The sequence below is a fragment of the Ruditapes philippinarum genome, unplaced genomic scaffold (assembly GCF_026571515.1).
Source record: "Ruditapes philippinarum isolate M1 unplaced genomic scaffold, ASM2657151v2 ctg3748_1_1_1_1, whole genome shotgun sequence".
Taxonomy (NCBI): Eukaryota; Metazoa; Mollusca; class Bivalvia; order Venerida; family Veneridae; genus Ruditapes; species Ruditapes philippinarum.
Genome location: NW_026860778.1, coordinates 208,788 through 230,651, shown reverse-complemented (window position 1 = coordinate 230,651; position 21,864 = coordinate 208,788). Strand labels below are relative to the sequence as shown.

Here is a 21,864-nt window from a genome sequence, read left to right as displayed (position 1 = left end):
AATACTTCTTAACATTCTTTTTACAGTACAAGGAATTCACAACTGCAACATAAGCTGTGAACAAAGGCCATATATACATATTCTTCTTGGAGGCCTTTTTTCACAAGAATAAATGTATTTCAGTAAAATCAGTAACAGGACATTCTGTATTTCATAAGACCTTTTTTGCATTCAGTAAGAAATGTATACATGTATATAACTTTGATTATTCTGAGACAAGCATGCACTAAAAGAAGAGTCAACATTGGTTTAAGGTAGTCCATCCATAAGAGCAGTCATTTCTTCTCTTTTACAAGCTTTCTCTCTATACAGACAACAAGGTTGGTACTGTCAGAGGCTTTTTATATATGTAGAGAAAGGAATATCTCATTGTCTGAATGGATAAAGTATCTTTAGTTAAAAATGTCAAGGAAAAGGAATGGTGAATCTTGAATAGTATAAAGATTGGTATTTCTTTCCATTTTAAGATATTTCCTCCATTCAAAGTATTCGCTAAATCAACATTGTAGATAGATTTTCAGCTATGAATGAAAAAAATATAATGTATCACAAATAGTCAAACTCAATGTTTCTTGTTGAGAACTTACAGTTTCCTATGCCAAATAGGGAGGTTCTATACAATTTTCAAAGAAAAAGGCCAAATAAATTTTTATGCCAACTCTGGTAATTGTACATACAGTATATGGCCAATCTGGTCACACCTTATAAAGTACATAGACACTGTCAAGTCATATGAAAACCTTTCAGGTTTTATTGGTATAGGAGTTCCATGTGCAAATCCTTGCATTATTTCAGACATAAACTGCCACCCAAACTTCCTTAACATTGATTGTTGTTGTTTGTTTTGTTGGGTTTTTTTTTTCAGATAAAAAGTGTTGACAATGTTGGCAAATTTGACAATAGCCATAGCAAGATTGAAAATACATTGTACAAACATTTTTATGATAAACTTTAGTGACAGGAAAGAATTAACTGTGGTGACATGAAATACCTAACTGGTGAATGAAATCACCTAACTCTGGTAAGAGACAAATACCTAACTCTGGTAAAAGACAAATTTTTAGCTTTGATATCATAAAATATGGTAACCTAACTTTAATAAGAGGAAATGCATAACCTTGGATGGAGGAAATACCTAATATTGGTGATATGTAAAAATACCTAACTTTAGTGAGAGCAACCAAATCATATAGTGATCAGAACATAAGTTAATCAACAAAGTTTATCTGTGAAAGCGTAAATATGGAAGACTGAATGTGCATGTGAATACATAGGGAACAATCCAGTAAGACGAGACAGGATAATATACTTCTGTAATGCTATACATGTATAACAAAATTTTAACATTCTCAAAATATAGAGAAATTTTTAACAAACAAACTGTTCCATTTCCATATAGATTTATAAATTATGTATCTCATATAGAAATAATGTTCCAATTATCATCAAAAAGTTTTTTGTAAAGAAGTGACAAAATTAGGATCAAATTCGGTACAAAGATTGATATTTGGATCACCACTTTTTTTCTAAACTCATTGTCAAAACCTACCAAAACCTATTCTTACCACAAATCAATTTAACTCCTTATAGACATATTATATATTGAACTTAATAATGTAAAAGAAAGTTTAAGAATTTGGATTGTGATCCTAATTTTAATCCTAATCTTAATCCAGATTTTGACCCTTTCTGAAAATCGGGTCAATGTCAAGTTTACTGATATTCCTTAAAAAATGGAATTTTCTCTTCAATCAAAACTACAGAACAACCACTGTAGATAAGCTTTCTGTAGAGCAAGACCTCTCAACAGAAACTTTGTCTCTGAAATTGTCTTGCTCTGGAGAAGTTGTTTTGTTTAAAGAAATCAGAAAAATCTTAAATGGCATGTTTATTCTTTAACTAAAAACAATAAAGAATGTGAACTTATAAAATACAATCACATGATGTAACAAAATTGTTAGCATTTTGAAATGCAGTACAGTGTTGTTTTTAACATATGGATAGTAAAAAAAAAACTTTGTGGTTATAAATAGCACAACCCACAAACGCCCATTCAAACTAACAGTTGAACACAACAATATATAAACAGAACTGAAAAGTTTGTGCGCATGCAAAGTAACAACGCAAGTAGAATAATTTTCGTGCATAGTCATACAGGTTCTGTTTAATCGAGTTTAACACAAAATTTGTATCTGATCTGTTCAAAAATCAGAAGAATATTAAGCCATTCATTTAACCTTGACAAAAAATATATGTATCAAGTAAGTCACGAAGAATCAGATAAGATTTTTCCCCCTTGATTTATATGTTTTAGAATCAGATAAGATTTATCCCCCTTGATTTCTATGTTTAAGAATAAGATAAGATTTATCTCCCTTGATTTCAATGTTTTAGAATCAGGTAAGATTTATCTCCCTTGATTTCTATGTTTTAGAATCAGATAAGATTTACCCCCCTTGATTTCTATGTTTCCTGTATTTTAATCAACTTTCAACAGGTATATCTCAAACTTCAGACTACCACGATGAAGTATGACCACACTGTATAATGTGGGCAAACACCTTGCAACTGTGATCTCATTTTTTGCTATGAAACCACTGGCATACAACTATCACTCATGTGATGAGAAAATCATGTGACCCAAAATGGCGGCCATTTAATACTTTCAATTTTTTTCAATTTTTATTTTACAATTTTTTTTTCCCCAAATATTTTTCACTTTTTGTACATTGGGAATTACAATTAAATGAAAGAAACCTGACATGACAGAAAACATTTGAAATTAAAATTCAATGCTTGGTTGGCTCTGTGACAGCCAAATTTTATACTAGTAGTTGCAGACGTTCCTAGACTGATCAGGGGAAGTAACCACTGCATGGATTGTGTAATGTTAAGAGCCTAATGTTTTAGCATTTTCATATTGACATCCCTAAATATCCATATATTCATTACATAAATTAGCAAGGGTATAACTGTAAATAAACTTTCATCTCTCATGGCATTGCAAAGCAATCATTCAGTAACATTAATCTATCTGAGTAAAGCAAAACTATCCAATTACTTCCCTTACCCCAGGCTAAATAATTCCCCTTTACCAGCCATAGAAGCATGCATGTACATTAAAAGACATTCCTTCATAAAGGAATACATAATACTGAATATATTCAATGCATCATTGCAAAAAAAAACCTTTAAAGAATTGAGTTTACATTCAGTACTGTTTTAAAGCCACAATATACCATTTTATCTTGAACAAAGAGATTTTAGCGCCATTTCTAATTCAGTACAAATTCTTAAGAATCTGGGTCTGAAAAAAAACTAAATGACTGCACGAAAGCACAACAACCCCCCCAAAAAACAATAGAATATCTGTATCAAAATATTATGCATTATTAAGTAATTTGTTTTTCAAACCTATATGGTTTTTCCTTGGAGACCCAGTATAAACATACGAGCCGCGTCATGACAAAACCAACAAAATGGGTTTGCAACCAGCATGGATCCAAACCATATAACAAGTAAAGAAACTAATAGCGAACAGCATGAGTCCTGATCAGACTGCGCGGATGCGCAGGCTGGTCTGGATCCATGCTGGTCGCAAACCCATTATGTTGGTTTTGTCGTGACACGGCTCATATATTTTATTGATTTAGCGTACTTTTCAATACAGAACCTGTATGATTTTTTCATAAACAAGGGAGAGAACTAGCATGATCACTGAATATCTAACATCTCTGACAAACCTCGTTCCGTTTCACGGCTTTTAAATATTTCTTTCGCTGCTGATCCTCCTGTTTTTGACGTCGCTTCTACACATGCAGAAATTATAATGCGTTACTAAGCAACACAAAAAATCATCTCCTCAATTTGAAAAAAAATATAGGTTTTTTTTTGTTGTGTTTTTCTTATAAGTTAAGGAAATAAAAAATTATGTCAATCAAAACTGTGTCTGCTTCATAACAAGTCTTCAAGTAACAAGTTCAAATATTTTTTCCCAATAATCCCCCAGTTTTTTGCTCATTTTTATATTCCTAATGGTTCTTCAATACATCTAAAATCTGATTTTTTTTAAAAAGATGACTAAAGTCTGACTAACTGAACTTTCTCAGAGTACAGATCATACACACAGGTTTGACTGTAAGAAAGAGACCTTAATCAACCTAATTTATCTTCATCTCCTTAAAATACTTATGTTGCCAAGGTTAAAAATATAAAAATTACTGTAAAGTTTGAATGAAATGTAGAGATGTACATTCCTGTCCAATTAAAATTCCATTTTTTTCTCTCTCAAAGCAATGAAAATATGTTGACAAAAAAACAAAACAATATCAACTTCAGGCTTCCAGGTTCAATTTCAACAAACCTAAAAAATTCTCTGCTAGCCTATTTCTATTTCAAACAATAAAATCCACAGGCAAAAATCTTAAATGTAAGAATGGAAGTAACAACAAAACATAAAAAACCATGACGAAAAATAAAATATTAAAAAATATCTAAAAAATCATATCAATGAAAAAAAATATAGAGAAAATAGCCTACAGGGTAGAAACAACAGTAAAAGCCAAAAAGGGGCTGAAAAATAAGATAAAGGAAAATAAAAAGGCCATGCAGAAATGGATACAAACCTCTAGTAATTGATGTGCGCGCATTTCCTGTTTCATACGGAGCTGCTCATCACGTTGCTGTCTCTCACGCTCGCGCATTACGCGCATCTGCTCACGTTGCTTCTTCTTCTCTAAAACTGAAAAATTTAAATTGAACATCTGTAGTAACAGTAACAGTTAAGATAATTCTTGCAATATTAGTGCTAGAGTTATGAACCTTGTTACATAAGATGTGGATGATGATAAGTTACATATATTTGAAGTTTGAAGTTGATCCCTTTAGAAATAAATAAGTTACAGTAAAAAATAATATTTTTTAAGGAAAATTCTAAGTTCAAGGGGAGATAAATCTGAAAATATTGGTGCTAGAGTTATGAACCTTGTCACATAAGATGGGGATGATGATAAGTTACATATATTTGAAGTTTGAAGTTGATCCCTTTAGAAATAAATAAGTAACAGTAAAAAATAATATTTTTTAAGGAAAATTCTAAGTTCAAGGGGAGATAAATCTGAAAATATTGGTGCTAGAGTTATGAACCTTGTCACATAAGATGGGGATGATGATAAGGTACATATATTTGAAGTATGAGGTTGATCCCTTAAGAAATAAAGAAGTAACAGTAAAAAATAGTATTTTTTTGTGGAAAATTCTAAGTTCATGGAGATTAATCTGAAAATATTTGTGCTAGAGTTATGAACCTTGTCACATAAGATGGGGATGGTGATAAGGTACATATATTTGAAGTATGGGGTTGATCCCTTAAGAAATAAAGAAGTAACAGTAAAAAATAGTATTTTTTGAGGAAAATTCTAAGTTCAAGGGGAGATTAATCTGAAAATATTTGTGCTAGAGTTACAGTTTCTTTATATTAGTTTTTGAATGTAACTTTTTGACTAATACAAAATAAAATGTAACTTTTTGACTAATACAAAATAAAATGTAACTTTTTGACTAATATGAAATAAAATGTGACTTTTTGACTAATACAAAATAAAATGTAACTTTTTGACTAATACCAAATAAAAAGTGACTTTTTAACCAATATGAAACAAAAAGTGACATTTTGACTCATAAAATAAAATTTGACTAATATGAAATAATAACAAGAGCTGTCCCAGGAGCAGCACACCCCACTTTTCTCAGTGCTGGATAGTAAACTGCACATGTTCTAAATAAATAGATAATTTGAATTAAAAACACACATTGACCTTGACCTTTTAACCTTTAGGCATTGCAGTTAGAACTAATCAAGATGCATCCATATATCAAGTTTGTTTCAAAGTCACAAATAAGGTTATTGACCATACACAAAAATTTCAATGCAGTTTTCAAAAGGTCAAAAATCATTGTGACACTGACATTTGCACTTTACAAGATACAAAAGAATCAGTAGTTTTCTTGTGTTAACTTGCAGGGGAAAACAGTCAAGACTAAGAATGGAAAGTTCCTTACTTTTCATTTGTTTAGCTCGTTTCAGAAGTTCCTTCTGCTGTTCTCTCTCTAATCTTTTCTGGAACTGCATCTCAGCAACTTTCCTTGCCATCTCTATAGCAAATCACAATATATTATTTTGAAGTTTACCGCAAAACTGCAGTAACTCATGAAATAAAGAAGGACTTAAAACAGGCTTGTGGTCAACCCTCAATTTATACTTATGTGCGTTTATTTAACCTTTAGAGGCGTACGAGTGATAATGACTTTTAATTAGAACTCCTTACACATTTTGCTATATTTACACCTTATATCACACCTACAAATATGACATAGCACATGCACATATTTGACCTGAAAGGAAATCTATTTTTGTATACAAGTGTGACCTGATTGTTGCGACTGAAATCAATATTTATTGTGTAGGAAGCTATAAACTTTGGACACCTGAAAAGAACTACCAACCATTTTAATAAAACATAATCTAACAACTGAAAATAATTTCTACCTTGTTGTTCAATTTTTTGCTTCATTTTATTTTCAATCATCTGTCTTGCCATAATCTGTTGCATCTTCAATTTTTCTCTTTTCTTTTGATTCTCGATCTTTTTAAGACGTCGGCTCACCGTCACTGACAGTCTGTCCTTTATCTCGGATTCCGATAACTTGACAAACCCCTGGAAATATCAGCAACAAAACTGTTTAACACTTGACTAGGCGATAAAAATATGTTTGCTATGTAGAATTATGGAGATGTCTAAAACCTTCCCCCCCCCCCCCCCAGTGAACATTTATCGTACAATTCTGAATTTTTTTTTTTTTTTTTTGGGGGGGTGGGGAGGGTTAGGGGTTGGGTTTTCAGTCAAATCGACACTATATTGGTCATATGGCTACTTTACAATTCTTAAAATAGAGAAATAAATCCCCTTTTGACACAGAATCTAATTCTTTTAATGCAATGTGTGTGGCAAGCTCATATCTAAACATCACACTGCCAAATTAACAAATTAGAATTTATGTTTAGAACTGGAACATTTCAATTTTAGTTTAAGAGAGTAAAGTATCATATTACTCAAACTCGTATCATAGTTTCTGTTGTGAAAATGTGTGCGAGTTAAATCATATACATATACATGCACAGTGCGTTAACTGGAATGCAGGTATTAGTTACCAGCACTCCAGAGGATGCCCATTGATTTGTTCATTTTGTCAGGGGTTTACATATTGTGACGACAGAGAAAGGAATAGTGATAGAAATATCATATTCAGATGCTCGTTCATTGGTTACTTTTTTCTGGGGTTCAATATTGTGACATCAGGGAAGGTGTTTTTATTTTTGACTATGATAGAAAAGAGAAAGAACATCAAAACACTTGGCAATCTGATTTATACTCTTTCAAATCAGATAGTCTTGTGTTTCGATGCTCTTTCTATTTTTACTTAATCATCTTCACCGTACAGACTGGTCAAACTGCATGGATGTGATGCTGAGTCCGGCTCTGTATCGATTGATTTGGTTTGTTATCTGCACTAGCGCTCAAAGCTTCCAAAACCTTGTTATAAGAGAGGACATTTTCCGCATTATCCATGTTGAATAGAACAAAAAACAATCCCTTCCTTGTAACTAAACTCTAGCTGCAAGCACGCTAATTATAAGATATTTAATCCTTTAAGAAATCAATTTTACAATCATTTTCTCACAACATTCTGAGGATTTCATCCAATGTCAATCAAAACTGAATTTTTACATCCACAAAATTAGTAATTCCTTATTATGAAATTGGGTCTGTAAAATATTGTTTGATTTTTGATTTTTTTTTAGATGTTTTTTTTTTTTTTTTTATTTCTTGTGTTTTTGAAGTCACATCAACCTTATTATTTAAAGAAACTGCACTGAAGTCTAAAAGCCTAAAAACATAAAAAAATTAATTTCTTAATTAGATCAGCTGTTCTGTTCTGTTAAAACAGAAAGATATGCAAAAGATAATAATGAAATATAAACAGAAAAAAAATCGAAAATTGCATGTTTGTACTATACTTAGACCAATTTGAGTGAAAAGCGTTTTCAGTTTTGTAAAAAAGCTTAACCCTTTACCTCATATATACGCGAAACAAAGCACTTTCGACCTCATTATGATTCAGAAAGAGATAAAGTTTTACTTCTTAAAATAGGTCAAAAATGAATTTTGCAAAATTTAAATAATGGTTTTAAAGCATGTCAGATGCTTGTTACCTGAAGAAATTATCACTAAATGTGAAATAATTTGTCATAAAAGTAGTAAAATGTAAACAAAATAGTATTTTGACTTCCATACAAAATACTAAATCACTATAACTGTACTTATTGCCTAAAGACAACATAAGAAAAAGATAGTTCTGATAATTGGCCAATAAGTAACATTTTGGAAACTATAAAAGTACACCAAAAATAAAAATAAAGAAGCATTTGAAAAATTTAATCATTTTTAGGGCATAATGGGCCTTTAACAACAAAATTATTATTGCTTGATAAAGTTAACACTATAATAATGAATCAAGGCGGCACCTTGGTTGAACTTAATCACCTTGGTGCCAGCCAAGTTGTTTAAACAAAAGATACCAAAAACCTGTAATAAATCTAGTGTACTTTTTGAGAATCTTTCAGTTCTTTGTTCGCAAATGATAGGGTAATATTCAAATATGAATATTTAGATTTACTTCATTGTATATGAATAATTACACTGAAACATGATATACTCACGTTTTCACCTCCACCCACTCTAGCCTCATAGAATTCACCGACGTTGACCTTTGTGTTGAATGAGAACAGGTCACGACCCAGATCTTGGACATTGTTTCTTTCTATATACTGTAATCAGTAATAAAGAATTGTCTCAGAAAAAAAAGATCTTAAAAAAAATGTTGCAAAAGTTAAAATTAATTATTTAATTGTGTAAATGACAATGACAGGAAATTTTCACAAAACAGGGATTTGTGCCAAAATTATATAATTATGCGGGGAAAAATTAACATGTTAGGGCCCTAATTCTGCAAAATATGATAAAATCACAAAATTCCAATTATATGCAAATGGGCTCCTGGTGACAGTCTGTAAAATTTTGGTTGAAATCCCTTAAGACATGTAGGAATTGTTTACAGAATAAATTGTTAATGCCTTGTAACCTAATTAATGTCATCATCATGTATGTCCCATCTCTGTAAAACAGGGTTGAAAATGTCATAGAAATGGTCATTGTTCTGAAAAAAAATGCTTTCTCTTTATTGATAAGATTCATTATTGATTATTTTAAGATTGATGTCATTTTTATTACAAAGATTTTACAATTTTATAATTCACTCGTGTATATACCCTCATGACATCCGGTATTGTTTTCATTTTTCTTCCACATGGAGCAAAATACCAGACCTCCCCGACGATTCCACGTCTACCATATGAATGTATATTCGTTTGACGTTTCCAACCTTTACTCAACGGAATCTTAATTTTTTCATCGTCCAACACAACATGTCTGCGCTTGATCTGCCGTTCTCCACCTATGAAAATATTCATTCTTTTGTAATTAAGAAACAATGACAAACAAAAAAACACATATTCATAACAATACAAGCCAAAATTAATGTTTGGTTCCAGAACATTACTTGCATTTTAGTAACACGATTCTGTTCTTTATTTCAACAGTAAAATTTGCCTAATCATTGCAAATGACAATTTTTTAACACTTAACACTAAACCTCCTGAATTTGTGTAATGGATTAGCGCTACTTTGTAATTGGAGAAGTCCATTCAAAGTTTAAAGGATACCAAAATATAAAATTCAACTATCAACAGCATAGAGTCTTGTCAGACTGCACAAATAAATATAAAGACTGGCCTGCCTCTATACCGGTGGCAAATTCTAAACCAGTATTGTTTCAGCAGTTAAGGGTTAAAAGAACTTCACTGATACCAAAAGCCAAAAACATAAAATTTGAATTTCTTTAAAAAAGACGAGCTTGGGCACTTTAAACAGCAAGATATGCAAATTAATGATTATTGAAAATATACTCAGAAATTAACTGAAAATCATTATTTTCAACTATTTTTAACCCTATCTGAGTGAAAAGAGTTGCGAAATAACAGATTATTCTTCACATAATTACAATATTTATTAGGTAAAAATACAGTGAGCAAATATCTGAAATTTCGCACGAATGTTATTAGTTTAGATCAACATGTACACGGAACATTAATCTAAAAAAAAAACGGAACATTAATCTAAAAAAAAAAAAACATTTCAAGTTCCATCACGACAAAATATCTCAGTGGAGTCCCTTTAATTGCCCTCTATGTTCAACTTTATTTCTCATTTTCATATTTACCATCAGAGTCAGCCTTTCTCTTGCCACTATCTTCACTTTCAGAGTCACCGGTGCCGTCCATCTCAGATCCCGATAAACTACCATTTTCTGTATCATCATAAAATTTTACAAATATTATACCTTAGCAAAATAACAAATTCAATGCATGTCAACACAGATCAACTTAATACAAGAAGGTGCTAAAAGTAAAAGCTAAATCGGGGACTTTGGATTCTTTCATGTGAGGAAGCTACAATGTATATGGAAGGTCAGTAGAGTGTTGGCCGTAGACTGGTCTCAGTTTGGGCCTAAAATATACCAAAGGTCTTCCTCAACAAAAATCAGAATTGGCACTATTATAATCACCTTTACAAAAATACTTTATTACCTTAACAATCTTGATGTGAATTAAAACCAACTAACTTCTAACATAATTCATCAATAACAGCATGATGAAACGTTATTTAATTGTCTCTAACTTACAGAGGATTCTTCAGATTATGTAATTAGCAAACCGGAGGATTCTTCAGATTATGACACTGTAATAAGCAAACAGATTTGCATACTTTATTAGGTATACAAGATTAAAGTACGGTATATACACTAGATTTTACTAAAGCTCACATACCCATATCATATGGATCGAGGGCTGAACTACCGTTGCTGTTGCTGTCATGAAGCATGTTCTTGAACTTTGATTGCTGGTCCCCTTCATCACTAGCAGACATATCTTTACTGGTGCCCGGCTCCTGAAAAGAGAAAAATTTAAAATTAGTGTTGACATCATTTTTTTTACCATAAATATGCAAATTGAAACACTGAAATGACATATAAGCTGTTAGGGTCATACATCTTGATATAGTTGATATACATGTAGTACAAGTTTTACAGTGTTTCGGTCTGACACTGCTTGGTAGCCACTGAAAGAGAAATCATAAATTTTGTACCTATGCTCTTGTCTAAGTAACTATATCCACATCTAATCTAATGGTGAATGATGTCAAGATTATCACTGTTAACACAATTATCCCAGGAAACAATTCATTTCTCACAAGGCCATTGACCAAACACACTTACATCCAAACTAAATAATGTGAATTTCATCAGTCATAGTGCAAATAAAATGAAGCTCTCTCCTTAAATGATCCATAATAAAAGATCTAAGGGGAGTTTCCTTTAAAGTATAATAACCTGCTCCTCAGTGAAACAATAACTGACCTGTTCTTCACTATTATCAGCCGAATGTCCGTCATCACCGCCATTCTTCGCAGCCAGTTCGGCCATCATCTTCAGCTTATCGGCAATTTTGTTCGGACTTCTGCGTCTCACACCAGTCTTAACAGCATTCTTGGCCGAGTTCTCTTTGGTCCCTTTACTTTCTCTTTCATTGCTTGCAGATCTGATCATCATTAGAGCTATTTCCTGTTGTTTCAACTCCAGTTCTAATTCACGTTTCAGCCTTTCCTGTCGCTTCTCTTCTTCCTGTATAAAAAAATAGATCTCAGGTCATTAACATTATGCTAATAATAGAATATCTGTTATGTCTTCAAATGCTTGCCAGTGATGGTTAAACATTTACTGTGCTGCTGCTGCTGGTAGCTTTTGACTCTCAGACTCAGTGTCTATTCTAGGAAGGGGGATGGGGGGATTCACTCATATTTTTTGAGAATTTCCCCCATCCCCTATTTTTTATAGGCAGGGGGAATTTTTTTCATAGAGAAAGATGGTAAAGGATCAACATGTGTAATAAATTCTCACTTTTCAATAAAAATCCCCCCTGTTTTTCATTCTCAGTGACTTACACAATCAACTTCAGAACCTGTACTAAGCATAAAGGTCAATGAAAAGTACTGTAACATGACATATCTAATATGCCAGTCTTTAAATTAATAGCCAATGAGAAATGTTAAATAAGTGTGACAAAAGAAGGGGACTAAATATTCTACCAAAATATTTTCAGGAATCAGAAAAAAAATCAAACATTCAATTCTAAATACAGCCAGTCAGATTTCACTCAACAGCTAACGTTTCAATAAATAACATAGTGGTAATGACCTTTCAGTAAAAGATACTCTTAAATAATGCTATCAATTTTCACAGTTATACCACCTCCAGTGCTCTTGTTTGACATAAGTTTCATTAAAAATATTAGCGACTTTACCTTTCTCTATTGTATGATAAAAATTACCTATCCTAAATAATTATATAACAACTTGCAAAGTCATTCAACTCATGAAAAAAAAAATCTTGATTTTGCCAATACCATAGCAATATCATTATTTCTCAACAAGAAAGTTCAATACAGGATAGGTGATACACGAGAAAACATGATATTTTCTTTGTACCTATACACACTATTTTTCTCCACTTTTTTCTCAAAACATTCAATGTCTTACAACCTAGGTTATAAATGTTTTCATACGAAATGGAATGAAGCATGAATATTTTTTCAATTAACAGTTGCCATGGAAACAGCATCATTTAACAAATTCTTCATACTGCTATCACAAATGTATTAAAAGTCATGAAAATATTTAACAATAATTCACCTTGACTTAATTTCTTTTACTGTTTTTGTACTTATATTTTCAGGGAAATAAAATTGTTCAATTGTTTTACTATGAAGCAATACCTGATTCGTTTTAAACCTTACCATGTTAAATTTACTGGACGTAACTATCAACTTTAGTGGAAATTTCATAATAAGTACTGAGTGAATAGTGAACAGTGAAGACCATGATCGAAGGCACATACATGCCAGCACAGATATATACTTTAAAACCCTGTTCATGCTGTAAAAAAAATTACCTTAATATCAATAAAAGCAGTTTTTCATAAGAAATTTTTAACTATTTCCTATATACAAACGAACAGCTACATAGTATTTTCTCTTCCAATGCATTTAAAACCCCTCATACAATTAACCCAAGATACTAAATTCCCCTAAATGTGAAGAAAAAGCACTGACCCCAAGTTCATGCGGAGACATGTAATCTTCCTGTGATATTTTGGGTGGCCTCCCTCTTCTTTTTCTCCCAGATGGAGGTGGGGAACTACTTCCTGTTGCAGAATTCCCAGAATTCTTAGTCTGCATCCTCTGTCTTATTTGGTCTGCAATCAGCCTTTTCTTCATGCTGTCAATGTGCACCTTATCTGGTGGGGGTGTGGACGTTGAACTGCTTGAAGCTACTGGTTTGGATGGTGACCGTCTGCTTGGGGAAGTGGAGGGAGTTCTACTTGATTCTGCCTTAGGTGATGGGGAGGACTGTAAAAATGTAAAATATGGTTTGAAAGCAATACAAATTATGATTATGAGCAATGCACATATAAAAGAAACTAGAAATGTGTCATCATGCCACGGATGCCCCCGCATGCAGCCAAAATTTCAGATGTTATAATATTTAGTTCCAAATTTGTTTGCACAAATAATTTTTAACCATTTTCATACAATGTTCAAGGCACTGAAATTATTCAGTCTAAACCTTTTGAAAATAGCATATTTCATATTTGTAGCCAAAATAATGGGCATTGGCTACATACATTTAAGTGCTGAAACTGAAAGTTCAAAATTTTTACAACATTCAAGAAAGATAAGTTTGTCCAAAATCATTGAACCACGACCAAATTCAAACTTAAACTGCTTATTCCTAAGATGTATCTATATTATTTTCAAAGTGAAAGGGACATAACTCTGCAAAAAAGTCATCGAACCATGACCAAATTCCAACTTGACCTGCCCATTCCTTTGACATATCCATATGTCAAATTTGAGTAGTTGGGTAGATAATGAACAGAAACTGTAAATTTCATATTATTTTCAAAGTGAAAGGGGCATTACTCTGCCAAAAATCATTGAACCATGACCAAATTCCAACTTGGCCTGGGCATTCCAAAAATATATCCATATGTCAAATTTGAGTTGAATGTGTTGTACCATTGGGGAGATAATAAACAGAAACTGAAAATTTCATATTATTTTCAAAGTGAAAGGGGCATAACTCTGCCAAAAATCATTGAACCATAACCAACTTTGAACTTGACCTGCGCATTCCTGTGACGTATCCATATGTCAAGTTTGAGTTAAAAGTGTTGTACCATTGGGGAGATAATGACCGGAAACTGAAAATTTCATATTATTTCCAAAGTGAAAGGGGCATAACTCTGCAAAAAATCATTGAACCATGACCAAATTCGAACTTGACCTGTATTTTCTCACGACATATCCATATGTAAAATTTGAGTTGAATGTGTTGTACTGTTGGGGAGATAATGAACGGAAACTGAAAATTTCATATTATTTTCAAAGTAAAAGGGGCATAACTCTGCCAAAAATCATCGAACCATGACCAAATTCGAACTTGACCTGTATTTTCTCATGACATATCCATATGTCAAGTTTGAGTTGAATGTGTTGTACCATTGGGGAGATAATGAACGGAAACTGAAAATTTCATATTATTTTAAAGTAAAAGGGGCATAACTCTGCCAAAAATCATCAAACCATGACCAAATTCGAACTTGACCTGTATTTTCTCATGACATATCCATATGTCAAATTTGAGTTGAATGTGTGCAACCGTTACTAAGATAATGAACGGAAACTGATGATGACGGAATAACAGAATGACGGAATGACGGAAGGACGGAATGACGGAATGACGGAAGGACGGAATGACGGAAGGACGGAAGGACGGAACAGGGTAACACTATATGCCCCGGCCATTACATGGCGGGGGCATAAAAACAACTACAATATTACAATAAACCTTAAACACTTAAACATTTTAATGAAAGTACAGAACACAACTATTATTTATTTTTTTAATAACTTACTTTAAAAGTACTGTTTTAAACACAATTAAAAGGTTAATTTTTATTTACCTTTTTTGATTTTGTAGCATCTTTATCAAAGTTGATATCAAAAAGACTGGATACCGAACTTCTATCTGAATGGGCCTCGCTGTCTAATCCATTGCTTGTTAACTCCCCTCTTTCCTTCTACAGAAAACAAAATCATATTATGTAAAATAGTATAACTTATTCAGAAAGTCTGTATCACATAAAAAACAGAAAATAGAAACATTCTTTACGACTACGCTTAAAATATTGAGAAAGTATCGTCTATAAATTACCATCGTTCTTGTATATACTGTTTCCAAACGTCTCACTAAAGACCTATCTTACATTACATAAAATGTGTCATCCTTGAGAATTTATGGATCAATAACAGTCAGTTATAACAGCAAGTTAAATAATGTCTTGAATCATGCCATCATTACTTTGAAACTCTGCTGTAAGACTGGTTTAAAACGGATTTCCTTAACCCTAACCAAGATAAATATTTTAAATGGACTTTCTTCAAATTTTGCTATACAGTACAACTGTATTTTAATTACACATTATTTTTACATACAAAGCTATCTTCTTTAGGTGAAAACTGCTCATATGAGCCGCGCCATGACAAAACCAACATAATTCGTTTGCGAACAGCATGGATCCAGACCAGCCCGCACAGTCTGATCAGGATCTATGCTGTTCGCTTATAAAACCTATAACAAGTAGAGAAAATGATAGCGAACAGCATGGATCCTGATCAGACTGCTCGGATGTGCAGGCTGGTCTGGATCCATGCTGGTCGCAAACGCATTATGTTGGTTTTGTAATGGCACGGTTTAGTTATGTTCTCAATCCATTATAACAACATTATAATACAGAGACATGTTTTCCCTTTCTGCAGAGAAAAAAATTATTCATTTCTATGGCTGAATGAGCCTTTAAACTTGCCTTGATATGGGCATGGAGTTTGGTTGAGTTTAGAAAGAAACTAAACCGGTGCATAGCTCTAAAGATTGTTCCTTTTTTCTCAATGAAACAATGTTACCATAATCTTTATTAATTTTACTGTAGAATTATGAACAGTTTAGTTTACTGAAATTCATTTTATTGTGACTGAATAAATAATAAACTACCAGGAATAAAAGAATATTTTGAGTTTTAATTTCAAAAAAATGATGAGTGAATGAGAACGTTTTTATCTTGGAATTTTTCTATACGTATAACACTAAAATCTTTTGAATCATACCTTTTTTGCATATTTCTCCAGCATAGATGGTGAGAGAATTGAAGTAGACTGGACCAGAGATAACGGTATGGCCGGCTGCTTCACCAGTTTACGAGGCCGGCCACGCCCTCCTTGTGCTGCACTCCTGCGGCCCCGGGATGAGGTACTTGTGTGACTAGAACCTGCGGTGCCACTAGAGGTGGTAGTTTTGGACATTGAGGTAGGACTGCTTGTCAAGCCCAGTGCGCTCCCAAACATTCCATATTTTGCTGAAATAGGCAACAAAAATTAAAATCATCAGTGCCACTTTAAACACTAGTTCAATCAAACAAATTTTAGCTTGTTAATAATTATGGCATATTTTCATCTTCATGTCACATAACATTACGTAAAGGTAAATATTTCATAGCTTGTTAATGTTAAACTACATATGTATATGTTTCCTTGTTAATAATGGGATTAATCTGTTTATTTTGTTGTAAGATCTCTTTGCTGTTCTTTTTTTTTCTTCATATTCTCTAACATTAAAACTAACAAAGCTATAAATGAAACAGAAATACATGTATGTCCTTAAAAAAAACAAGGAGTTCTAAAGTTATTAACAAAGGGCCATAACTCATCAAATATAATTTAGTGGTGGCGTGGCCGAGTGGTTAACACGATAGACTAGTAATCTCAGGATTGCTGACCGCGTGGGTTCAAACCCCTTCAAAGGCAAGCTATTGTTTCCCTGAGCAAGAAACCACACACACATTGCTTAGTACTGGTTGGTTCCAGGAATGGATTTGAGTGTTTCAAAAAGCCTATAGCTCCGAACACAATCAGCTAAACTACATTGGTATTATATAAACTAAATAAATATAATTTAAATAAGAGCAAAGAATAACATGAGTATGTACAACCAGGCCTGATTGATTGAAATTAATATACGATAATTGTACGTTAAGTAACCCAGGTAAAGGTTAGAGATATTATTAGTAAAATAACAACAACAACAACACAGAATGATGATCATTAGGTGATTAATGCAGGTATGTACAAACTTAGAAACAGACATGCAACAGGAGGATACCATTGTACTTAAGCCATTTGTCTACTTGTTACTAGATGATTTACACTTAAATTAGACTGCATTATAATTGTTGATAGCGAATAACATTGAAATTATAAATATTTATCAGTTTAAAGTTGAAATTAAAAGAAGTTAATTCATTATCCCTAAATTCTAGATCTTTATCAAATTTAATACATTTCTGCATTTTTAATTCTTCAATGATTTTGTAAACCTTTGAAATAAGAAGCAATGAATTAAGAGCTTTTAAAATATTTCAAACATGTTTTACCAATAACAATAAAGGTAGTGATAATATCAAATGACTCAACTTAATCTATACAGATAAAATTTCACTGGCGTTAGAAATAAATATCATCTTTAAATGTGAAGAGTCATGGCAAAGAAAACTGAAGTCATGTTAAATGGACAAATTGTTTAAAAATATTCATTGCAACATTCCAAATGACGTATCAAATTACAAATTTTGCACCAAAAAATTGAAATTTGCACTAAGGTTATAATTATTCACATCAGCTTAGCAAATGAAGGTGAGGTACAATGGTTTTGACCCTTGGTAACTTGCTTTGCAGTTTTAAAATCATCTTTCCTGTTTCTGGGCCTAATATAACCTGCATGTTCCTGCAGGCTCAGGGTTTATATTAAAGGGGAGTTGAAAACTAATGATTTTTAAGGTCATATCTGTCATTAATGTATGTATTGGTTAATATAATGAAGTGTTAAAATCACACCCAAACACAGACATTATTTCATCTTAACAGATAATGTCCACACATTAATATATAATAACTATATTATAACTAGGACCTTATTTCAGAAACAACATATAACCTGATCACCTTACCTATTGCACACATAAAATAGAATATACAAAAGCACTTTCATTTATAGAACTGCAAAATTAATTCAAGCTGAAAGCTTCTATAAATAATCACTACAAAGCCTAGAATAGAACAGTGGTGAACCCGCGCGACTTTTGGGCAAAGTGCACAGCAGTAAATACTAAAACAGGCCAGATTTATTTTGCGAATATCTCTGTTTATACAGAATGGATTTTCTCCAAATAAAGTGCCTAAACTCCTACATAAAAAGCACTTCCCTTTTCAGCTTTGCTATTAGGCAAAGCCTCTGTCTGATTTTTCATAATCTTTTCCAACCGATGCCAAGGATGAATCTAAATATGTGCTGTTTTTAGCATTTTCTACGATGCACATTGTCCAACAGTCACATGATTTTGCAACCCAAAATACTGGAAACAAAACTGCATTGTCTTGGCCACAAGTATAAAGTGACAGGCCAGCCTGACCATCAGTGCAGACTGAGTGGAGGCCCTATACTATTGACTGACAAATTTTCAAAAATTTTCATCTTGAAATCCCTAAAATTTACATTGGAATATTTCAAAATGGAAGTTGATCAAGTCCATTCATAAAATATAGGGTTAAGGGTAAATCAGGTTAGAATTGTAATTACAGTTGCGATCATTTTGGTATATAACACAATTTGTTCTACTGTAATGAAATTTTCACTTAGATTCAGCACCAATTGTCACCGTACTACATGTATATGTATCATAAAGATATTTATAAAATGCAAGCAAGACTTTGTTTTGATGATGAAAACTGCAGAAATTATCTAAAAAAATTGTTTTTATTGTGGTTTTAAGTCTTACCACAAAATATTTGATACCTGAATAACAGGTAATCTATCTTCACAAATAATGCCATCTTTGTTGATAATATGTTCATAATTTTTTTCCTTAACCCATTGCTTCATGAGCATTTTGTGAAAAATGGCTGTTTTCATTGAAAAGTCTCCCGTTACAAGTTCAAATTGCTATAATACTATAAAAACTGCTTCAACACTAATCAAACTTGGCACAAATGTTGACTGGACCATTGTCCTTGCAACAACATGCTCAGACTTAAATTTTCTGTTACCATGGCAACGAGGGGACATCTCAAAATTGCCAAAAATCACTATTTTGCGTTGATTTTTTCCATCAAAATTGATTTCAAAGTGCTGCAACTTATCAATGGATTGAGATAGAGTCAAATGCTTTTCAGCGTTGGTTACACGTTACCTTATGATCAATCTGGGGTCATTTACAGCCTCTCACAAGTCCAAAATTTTCTTGGCGATGAGGGGGACTCCGCCCCCCTTCAAACCCCCCAAAACAGAAGGGGGCACATCCCCCTTCTGGCAACCCCCTGATGTATCTTTTGGTTGGGGGGCCGCGCCGAAAAAGAGGTCAATTTTTTTAACAACATTTCTCAAACAAAAACAAGTGTTTGGGGCCTAAATAAGGCATTTTTTCATCATTTGAGACAACAAAAAGGGGGGGGGGGGTGAAAAAGGCGTTAAAAGGCGTGTATATGAAGTAATGGGTTAACTGAAAATGATGAAAATACTTGAAATTACCCTAAATCGCGTTTTTTCATGTTTAAACATGGCCTGTCATATAAATTTGAAGAAAAATTGTTGTTTTGTAGATTTTTTTATTTTTTTCATTAACCCATTGCTTCATGAGCATTTTGTGAAAAATGGCTGTTTTCATTGAAAAGTCTCCCGTTACAAGTTCAAATTGCTATAATACTATAAAAACTGCTTCAACACTAATCAAACTTGGCACAAATGTTGACTGGACCATTGTCCTTGCAACAACATGCTCAGACTTAAATTTTCTGTTACCATGGCAACGAGGGGACATCTCAAAATTGCCAAAAATCACTATTTTGCGTTGATTTTTTCCATCAAAATTGATTTCAAAGTGCTGCAACTTATCAATGGATTGAGATAGAGTCAAATGCTTTTCAGCGTTGGTTACACGTTACCTTATGATCAATCTGGGGTCATTTACAGCCTCTCACAAGTCCACAATTTTCTTGGCGATGAGGGGGACTCCGCCCCCCTTCAAACCCCCCAAACAGAAGGGGGCACATCCCCCTTCTGGCAACCCCCTGATGTATCTTTTGGTTGGGGAGCCGCGCCGAAAAAGACGTCACTTTTTTTAACAACATTTCTCAAACAAAAACAAGTGTTTGGGGCCTAAATAAGGCATTTTTTCATCATTTGAGACAATAAAAAGGGGGGGGGGGTGAAAAAGGCGTTAAAAGGCGTGTATATGAAGTAATGGGTTAACAGAAAATGATGAAAATACTTGAAATTACCCTAAATCGCGTTTTTTCATGTTTAAACATGGCCTATCATATAAATTTGAAGAAAAATTGTTGTTTTGTAGATTTTTTTATTTTTTTCATTAACCCATTACTTCATGAGCATTTTGTGAAAAATGGCTGTTTTCATTGAAAAGTCTCCCGTTACAAGTTCAAATTGCTATAATACTATAAAAACTGCTTCAACACTAATCAAACTTGGCACAAATGTTGACTGGACCATTGTCCTTGCAACAACATGCTCAGACTTAAATTTCTGTTACCATGGCAACGAGGGGACATCTCAAAATTGCCAAAAAATCACTATTTTGCGTTGATTTTTTCCATCAAAATTGATTTCAAAGTGCTGCAACTTATCAATGGATTGAGATAGAGTCAAATGCTTTTCAGCGTTGGTTACACGTTACCTTATGATCAATCTGGGGTCATTTACAGCCTCTCACAAGTCCAAAATTTTCTTGGCGATGAGGGGGACTCCGCCCCCCTTCAAACCCCCCAAAACAGAAGGGGGCACATCCCCCTTCTGGCAACCCCCTGATGTATCTTTTGGTTGGGGGGCCGCGCCGAAAAAGAGGTCAATTTTTTTAACAACATTTCTCAAACAAAAACAAGTGTTTGGGGCCTAAATAAGGCATTTTTTCATCATTTGAGACAACAACAAGAACTGTCGGAGGACAGTAACGCTCGACTATTCGAAAATTTGTCACAAGGGTGTTTCATTGATTATAATAATGCTTACCTATATGAATACATAAAATTGTCCGAAAAGGTACAAACCCTTCAAGTTTCAATACATTCCCTTCAGTAGTTATGGAGATACAAGCTTACACACAAAAACTTAACCAAGAATTTATGAATCGAAAAAGGGGCATTATTATGCGAAAAAGAAAATCCGAGTTATGGGACTTGTGCCAATCATCTTAGATAATCACAGACAACAAGAGTGTTAAGTTTCAATCCATTCCCTTCAGTAGTTATGGAGATACCAGCTTACACGCAAAAAATTAACCAAGAATTTCTAAGTCCAAAAAGGGGCATAATTATGTTAAAAAGCAAATCAGACTGATGGGACTTGTGTCAATCATCTTAGATAATCACAGGGAACAAGTGTGTGAAGTTTCAATCCATTTCCTTCAGTAGTTATGGAGATACCAGCTTACACGCAAAAACTTAACCAA

At 33.1% G+C, this 21,864-nt stretch overlaps 1 protein-coding gene across 10 annotated transcripts in view; it reads right to left on the bottom strand.

The window, feature by feature from the left end:
• LOC132713351 (uncharacterized) overlaps positions 1 to 21,864 on the bottom strand; it is a 76,641-nt gene that overhangs the window by 21,604 nt on the left and 33,173 nt on the right. For 7 of the 10 annotated variants that reach the window (XM_060695906.1, XM_060695911.1, XM_060695915.1 and 4 more), the window contains 12 exons: positions 16,460 to 16,707; positions 15,259 to 15,375; positions 13,346 to 13,642; positions 11,596 to 11,859; positions 11,006 to 11,126; positions 10,399 to 10,485; positions 9,389 to 9,573; positions 8,780 to 8,887; positions 6,548 to 6,716; positions 6,061 to 6,153; positions 4,626 to 4,741; positions 3,744 to 3,809 (listed from right to left, as the gene is read on the bottom strand). In XM_060695906.1, coding sequence (XP_060551889.1) covers positions 3,744 to 3,809; positions 4,626 to 4,741; positions 6,061 to 6,153; positions 6,548 to 6,716; positions 8,780 to 8,887; positions 9,389 to 9,573; positions 10,399 to 10,485; positions 11,006 to 11,126; positions 11,596 to 11,859; positions 13,346 to 13,642; positions 15,259 to 15,375; positions 16,460 to 16,707 — 1,871 coding nt within the window. The remainder of the gene's footprint in view (positions 1 to 3,743; positions 3,810 to 4,625; positions 4,742 to 6,060; positions 6,154 to 6,547; positions 6,717 to 8,779; positions 8,888 to 9,388; positions 9,574 to 10,398; positions 10,486 to 11,005; positions 11,127 to 11,595; positions 11,860 to 13,345; positions 13,643 to 15,258; positions 15,376 to 16,459; positions 16,708 to 21,864) is intronic. The other 3 variants (XM_060695910.1, XM_060695913.1, XM_060695916.1) reach the window with 1 other exon arrangement.